Source organism: Merops nubicus, unplaced genomic scaffold (assembly GCF_000691845.1).
Source record: "Merops nubicus isolate BGI_N331 unplaced genomic scaffold, ASM69184v1 scaffold17496, whole genome shotgun sequence".
In the NCBI taxonomy this organism is placed as follows: Eukaryota; Metazoa; Chordata; class Aves; order Coraciiformes; family Meropidae; genus Merops; species Merops nubicus.
In genome coordinates, this window is record NW_008613101.1 from 1,312 (window position 1) to 8,476 (window position 7,165).

The 7,165-nt window shown below is 45.7% G+C and overlaps 2 protein-coding genes across 2 annotated transcripts in view; both read left to right on the forward strand.

The window, feature by feature from the left end:
• Nucleotides 1-2,101: 2,101 nt before the first annotated feature.
• MTCP1 (mature T-cell proliferation 1) lies at nt 2,102-2,682 on the forward strand. The gene is made up of 3 exons (XM_008941791.1): nt 2,102-2,209; nt 2,311-2,481; nt 2,635-2,682. The coding sequence occupies exons 1-3, from the start codon at nt 2,102-2,104 to the stop codon at nt 2,680-2,682; spliced, it is 327 nt and encodes a 108-aa protein (XP_008940039.1).
• Nucleotides 2,683-3,896: 1,214 nt separating this feature from the next.
• CMC4 (C-x(9)-C motif containing 4) overlaps nt 3,897-7,165 on the forward strand; it is a 4,003-nt gene continuing 734 nt past the window's right edge. Inside the window, exon 1 of the mRNA XM_008941792.1 lies at nt 3,897-3,954. Coding sequence (XP_008940040.1) covers nt 3,897-3,954 — 58 coding nt within the window. The remainder of the gene's footprint in view (nt 3,955-7,165) is intronic.

Consider the following 7,165-nt stretch of genomic DNA (forward strand, 5'->3'; position numbering starts at 1 on the left):
GTCTTGGGGACCGTTGAAAAGAGAGGCCAGACTGGGCCTTTGAACTTTGGTGACTGAACTCAGACAAACAAGGTTTGGAGGGAGTTTGATACAAATTAGTGAGGCAAAGGGTAGAAACACATTAACCACTACCTGTTCTGCACAGTGGCCTCTGCATGAGACCCCCTTCTGTTGGTCCTGTATCTGTCATTACTACTATGGTATGAAAAATAAATGTGAACGTATATTTTTGTGCTTTAGGCCTCCTGCCTCTGGTTCAGCAAGACTGGACCAGGTTAGTATTGGGATAGGAGACCTGCCAGGAGAATCTACTTGCTGTAGGGAATATTGTTCACTTACTAAGTAGTATTTTTCCAATGCTGAAGTCAGTCTTGAGTGTTCTGGTTCTGAGGATGACGAGCTGTAGCAATTCCAGCTTTGAATGGAATAAAAGCAAGTCATTGAGCATTTTTGGTCGTGGTGGACCTGCAGAGTAGGAGAGTATCCTGGCCAAATTCCTACCTTGGTGATTACATTCAGCTAACTGAAAATGAGCAGTGGCGATTGCTGCATTTCACTGTTGGGCAAAGTGTTTTCCATACATGGGCTTAAATTTGTAAAATGACTTAGGGTAAAGCAGAATGCAAAGGACTTTCAGAAATGTCCCTTTAAATCTCATAGCTTATTCCTAAAGGCCTTGTGAGGTTTGTCAGTCTGCTTTCACATTCCTCTGAACGCCAGTGGCCCAGGTGCTGGGGCATTGCCTGGCGTGGCTGTACACCACGGAATGCTCTTCAGAACAGTGGTGCCTTTTAGAACACACATACACGTTCCCACATGTCGAGCAAGGAAACAAACAAAATGGGAAAACCAGTAATCCAGAGTTTTCTTTGTTAGAATTTAAAATACTGTGACAGTGCTGTTCAGGCTGATCATGGTTGGTATTTTGTTTTCAAAAAAGCTGAATGATCCTTTGATTCAAAAAGGTAGAAAAGCAGTGATGTAAGATACAGAACAACATGGAAGTATATTTCCTTTTATTGATGTATCCCAGTGTGTAACATTTTTTTTTCTCTCCCTGACTTTCTCTATTTTGTAACCAGATTTTCTTGTACCTATCTGAAATATGCCTTTTAACTTTACAATTTTTTGGAAGACCACTGTGTTTCACTGGAATAGGAATATTGCATCTGCTTCGTAGCAGGAGGATGTTATATGTATTACAACTTAATTCTGTTCTACTTTAAACCTAGATAAAGAATGAAGACTGTCTGTACCATTTTGATTACTTCTTCTAGGGTTCACAGAGAGAATCATTTCCCCTGACCTTCATTTGCTAATGACTCAGCTTGATGTAACTGACACGCAGATAAACTTGCTGTTAAACAAAAATTCCAGTAGGAAGAAGCACCTCAATGTCCAAAATTCCTTTGCCCCTGCTGCTATCAGGGTCTCTCTGTAACCATCTAAAAGCCGAACTGCGCGAAATCCCGAGAGCTGTTTGGAGAAGCTTGTGCAGGAATGGACAGTGCCGCTGCCCTCCGGAGAGACGAGCCGAGGGATCCTTCGTAACGACAGCCCTGCAAGCTCCAGACAGGAGAGTCGTCCGTGCGGCGTTCCATGCCTTGTCTCCACGGTGATCTTCGTTCTGTTCAGCTACTTTCACTTCTTGTCACAAGTTTTGCTTTTGGGATTTAGACCGTCGTTAGCCACAGAGCTCCTACATAAACCACTGTTTTCTTTTTTTATTTCACCCCCCTGCCCTATTTTACACAAAGACTGTTAATAGGACTGTTAGCGGAATCAGCAAAGGCAATATTCACAGAGTTTAACTTTGTACCAATAGCAGTTTTTGCCCAAGAATGCCTTACAAATGCCACACAGCACGCGTGTCCCAGTGTACAAGTTGGCATGAAATTTCTGTTCATTTAGGCACCACCTTAGTTTCGCAAGCTGACTTGTAGGGACGTTTCAGCACCTCATACGATAAGTCAGACACTACCCAAAGGTGCCTTTCAGGTCAGAAAGCCTTCTCTGTGAATGCACTCAGAGTTGAGGAGTTGCACGCACCCTGCGGGCTGATGCCGTGCGCCTAGCAGCAGCGCCTGACGTGCCGGAGGGGATGGCAGCAGGGGGGCACGCCGGCGCTCCTCCCGTCCGGCTGTGGGTGCGGCGCGTGGGGGTCTACTGCGATGAGCGCCGCAAAACGTGGCTCGTGGCTGCGGAAGAGGCAAGTGTCCTTTGAGCTTCCCAGTGACTGTAGCTTTGCTGTTGCGGCTGCCTCTACTGCATTGCCAGTAACTGCCTGCTCTTTTTGTTACTTTCCCCCAGGAGGAAGGTATGCTGAGGGCTCGGATCCAAAGAGTTCAGGTTCCCCTGGGTGAGGCGCTGCGACCCAGCCAGCTCCCCCCATCCCGGCTGCCTCACATGTGGCAGCTGTCCCAGGGTGAGCAGTACAGGGATAGTAACTCTCGCGTTTGGGAGATAGAGCACCATCTCATGGTAAGGATGGTGGCAACAATAGACCATAGTCATGCCTGTTTGTGAAGTCATTTGAGATCCTTGAGGGACAGCAAAGGACTCTGATGTTGTTGAAGTCCGTTAGCTCAGCCATGGTAACTGTAGACGTATTGAACTTTTCCTTGTTGCTTACAGCTTGGCGGTGTTGAAGAACTGCTGCTTAAACTCGTGCCTGGTGATTAATCTGGTATGTGTAGACATTACCCCTGCTTTGTACTGTGCTCTGTTTATTGCCAGTCATTCTTTTATATGAATTTTTGTCTTTCAGGAGCAGTGGCTCTAGGAAGATGTCACTGTATATTGTACAATAAATTATTCTCTCTCCGCTGAAATGAAGCCACCTCCGAGGTGGAAGCAGTTAGACAACACACAGCAATATCACACAAGAGTTTAGGACAGGGAGTGGAATACTGTGTCCAAGTGAAATATCTGGCAAATTTATAGGTAGGCAGAATGTAATTGCCCCAAGTGGAGTTTGGCCAGGATACTGGAAATAATGCCCTAGCAATATTGCAGAGTGCTGTGGGCTGGTGAATTAGAAATTTGGAAGCAGCACCTCCCTGGCTCAGGGCAGGGACAGGGACAGGAGCAGGATGTGAACTGTGTCTGAGAGGGAACTGAAGTCTCAGCACCACTTTCAGGAACAGCAGTGCTTTCTTCTAGAGGTCTCCCATCCAGCTACTAGTACCACCATTTTTTGCTCATCGTTTGATGTCTTATGCAAGATCACAGTTACAGGTGTCACAGCTGCAGAAAGTGAAACTGAGTGTCTGAAATCCCATTTTCTAGGGATTTGAACAAGATGGAGCTGTCATCCAGTCTGGTCTTTTTGAGGGAAGGGGCTTTCCAAGAGACCTGGAACAAAAAAAAAAAGCCCTTCTTGTCCTTTATGAACACAACTAAGTTTTGGGTTGATTTTTTTTTTTTTTTTAATGCCTCCTCCACCTGCAGTTCTATGACTAACACCAAATCCTTGGTAGTGTAGAGCCCTCGGAGAGGGCTTTTACACAAATACATGTTTTAGTATAAAGTCTACAAGCACAGAACTGTCAAAAATTAGTCGGCCGTGTTAATTTGAATCATTGCTGGAATCTTTGTGTGTCTAAGTGGAAAAGGACACATTTTGACCACAGAAAAGAAAAAGCCCTTCAAGCCCAGCAAACAAAACTTCCCGTGTTCATTGTCTACGTAGTCATCCTCTAGCCAGACATGGAGAATTCTTGTGTATGTTGGCAGGCTCCTGCAAGCAGCAATAAGTGTTTTCTGAACTATATGTGACGGAGGGAAATTTGGAGCTCTTTAAATCATTGGCTTTAAGGTAGTGTTTGCCCCCCTGCCACCTGAAATAGCATGTCGTTTCTGCAGTAATGTTTTCCTATCATTTTAGTTCTCTGAACATGTCCCAGAAGGATCCCTGCCAGAAACAAGCCTGTGAAATACAGAAATGCTTGCAAGGTACAGAGTGTCATTTTGCCTTTTGGGTGTCTTGATTTTGGGTAGAACTTAATTCTCTAAGTTAACCCTGTTCACCTTTCACCTTGAGAAGGAAGAAAGCAAAAGCAAATTAGCATTCCCTACTTGCAAAGCAAACTAAATTATGTCTGCTTTTAATGGAATTTCTTTGTGCTTGATTGTAAATAACAAGATGCCATTAGTACAAAACAGAGTGTAACAGTAATGCTGTGTTTTTATCAGTGTTCTCCATGCTGATAGTGAGATGCTGTGTGTCGTCTTGGGACTCAGCTGTAGGTGGGGAGAGCTAGACTTTATAATAAGCTCCCTGACAGAGTGGGTAGTGAGGCAGTGGGTGGATTGTATGAGAAGATTGCAGAGATTTTAACCCAGGGTTGTTTTAAGAGCAGGTGAGACAGATCTCTCTCAGGAATGGGTTAGGTGTATGTGATGTGGCCTCAGGTTATGAAGTGGACTCCCTCTGGAGACCTTGAACGTCCGTTTTCACAGAGTCACAGAATCGCTATGATTGGAAAGGACCTTAAAGATCACTGAGTCCAACCATTATCTCTGCCAGGCCACTTCCACACCACATCCCTGAGCACCCCAACTAGACAGCTTTTAAATACATCCAGGGATGGTGATTCAACTTCTCGGGGAACCCTATTCCAATCCTTGATAGCCCTTTCAGTGTAGAATTTTTTCCTAATATCTAGCCTAAACCTCCCCTGGTGTAACTTAACACCATTTCCTCTTGTCCTGTCAGTTGTGCCATGTAAGAAGAGGCCCACACCTGCCTCCCTACAGCCTCCTTTCATGTAGTTGTGGAGAGCAATAAGGTCTCTCCTCAGCTTCCTCTTCTTCAGGCTAAAAAACACCAGTTCCTTCAGCCACATTTCGTAAGGTTTATCCTCAAGGCCCTTCACCAGCTTTGCTGCCCTTCTCTGTACCAAATAAGCTTTTGTATTAGCTTAGCTAAATATTTGTAGGGGCAAGGGAGATTATGTTATAATGTGTTTTGGAAACCTGAGTTGGGTCAAAAGCAGGCTTGTTACTTGCAGAGGATGATATTTTTGAAATATTTTGGTTGCTTCTTGGAAGAGGATTTGCCTTATGGAATGAATAAGAGAAAACATTCCTCTGTGCCAAGGCAGCACAGCCATATGGGAAAGAGGTCTTCCTAACTTGCCTCATGGAGCCCTTAGCCAGCACGGTCTGAGCTTCAAGTGAGAATAAATCCTGGTGCTAGCCCAGGGATGACAAGGTAGGTGGCTAGCGACGCCAGAGCTAAAATTAGCTACACAAGTTCCACAGCAACTCACTTCTGCCTTTTGCAGACTACAAACACATTAACTAAAATGTATCAGGGAGGGAGGAGGGAGTCCTACTTGGAAAGTGGAGGAAAGGCTTTGCAGGCTGCAGCAAACGGTGGTTGCCATCTGTGCAGGTAGCACAACCACCCCAGTGGCTGGGGAGAGGCACAGCAGGAAAAGCCTCTGGGAAAAAGCAGGGAAATGCAACAGTCATTGGTAGATGTCTTTCTTTCTCGTGGTTGTTATTTTGGAAGCTGTGTTCAGCTCAGTAAGAGCTCAAACAACAACCTCTACCCCAACATTCATTTAGATACTAACTTTTATTGTCTTCATGGTTTGGAGCATTCTCCCATGAAGGGCTTCCTGCTCTCCCCATAGCTACTGCTCGTAAAAGCCAATGTTCAACCCTCGTTTGGGCCCATCTGTGACATTCTTTTTATGGTATTCATGGAGGCTATTGCAAGTCTTTTACCTGTGTAGGTTTGTATACAGATTTGATCTGAATGGTTGAGTGTTAGCAAAGAAATTCTTTGATTCTGCTATGTGCACACTCCATTGCCCACTGCTTTTCTAGCTATCATTTTGGTGTACTGTTTTGTTCATGTGTTACTGTGCTGTGGAGTTGTCTGAGCTACACAGCTGAAGACAGCAAAAATGTTTTGCCTGTAAGAACTACACAGAGCATTAAGTGACAAATACGTGGAGACAGCATACACAGTGTGGAGGATGGAGGATGGAAGCAGGACCTTTGAGAGATGCTGGCTTTTCAAAGGCTGGTGTTGGAGCGGGTTGTTTCTCCAAAAGGTCTTGCCTGCTTCCCCTGTGAGACTGAATGTCCAATGCAAACCTCTTTTGTGTTTTGCTATCCATTGTATGACTAACCATTGTGCTTTTCAGGAATTCATCATTGAGAAATAACAGTCTGTGCCTGTATGTAGCCATAGTTGTAGAAACAAACCTGAGAGAGGAGCAGTTAGGAGAGCCTTTGATCACTCATTGTCAGCAGGTTATGGCAGAGTGAGATTACTCTCCAAGGGCCTGCCATGCCTCTTGGGCTGTCAGCTTGCACAAAGCAGTAACATCACCGTAACCTTTTTATCAGGGGTGACCTCTATGTTTGTGTTAGACGTCATTCATGAACCCAGTTAGGGAATTTGTAGGCAAATGATCAGAATGGGCTGGCTGCTCATTAATGGGAAGGTATTCACTGCTCACTGCCGCTTTCTGAGCTCTCCAGTGAGTTCTGTGTTTGTCTTGCATTGGGTTGCTGTTCCTTCTTTTGGTCTTGTAAAAGGTTAGGTAGGGGTGGGGTCAGAGGGTGAGTGCAGCTGTGTAGCTGCATCCAAGGCAGAGCAGGTAGCTCTGCGTGTCCTATGCTTCTATGCAGACAGGCAGGTAGTTAGTGATTCAAGCCACAGACAGTATGCTCACATATCCACAGAGCTTCTCCCTGGAAGCCTGGTGGACAGCCCTGCAAAGCACTGTGGGCTTTGCCCCCTCAGCTGACAGTGGCAGCCAGCAAAGTGCTAGGGCAGAAAGGATGCTGGACAAATCACCTGTGTCGTGCAGTGCCTGAACCTGCTGGTGCAGTGAAATGTCTACAAGCCTGAAACAAAGACAACATGGACAAAAAAAAAAAAAAGTACAGAGGTGGGCATAGCTGTGCCATGCACAAAGGCACGAGCCCAGTCATCCCAGGTCAGATCAGGAGCTCTTCTAGCCCCATGTCCCAGGTCTGACAGTGTCTGAGAGGAGAAGCCTAAGAAGGAAAGTCAGAGGAGGCTGAATAACAACTGTGTGGCTAGGGGCCCTTCTGGGCTAGAGCTGGGACCTTTGTGTGGAAAGCTGTCATGCCACTGGCTCTGTGGGTTCATCTGCTGGCATCTGGCTAAGCATTCCTG

Coding starts and splice junctions, on each gene's coding strand:
- MTCP1 (XM_008941791.1), top strand. CDS start 2,102: ATGGCAGCAGGGGGGCACGCCGGCGCTCCTCCCGTCCGGCTGTGGGTG. Junction 2,210..2,310: donor GGCTCGTGGCTGCGGAAGAG/GCAAGTGTCCTT, acceptor ACTTTCCCCCAG/GAGGAAGGTATGCTGAGGGC. Junction 2,482..2,634: donor AGATAGAGCACCATCTCATG/GTAAGGATGGTG, acceptor TGTTGCTTACAG/CTTGGCGGTGTTGAAGAACT.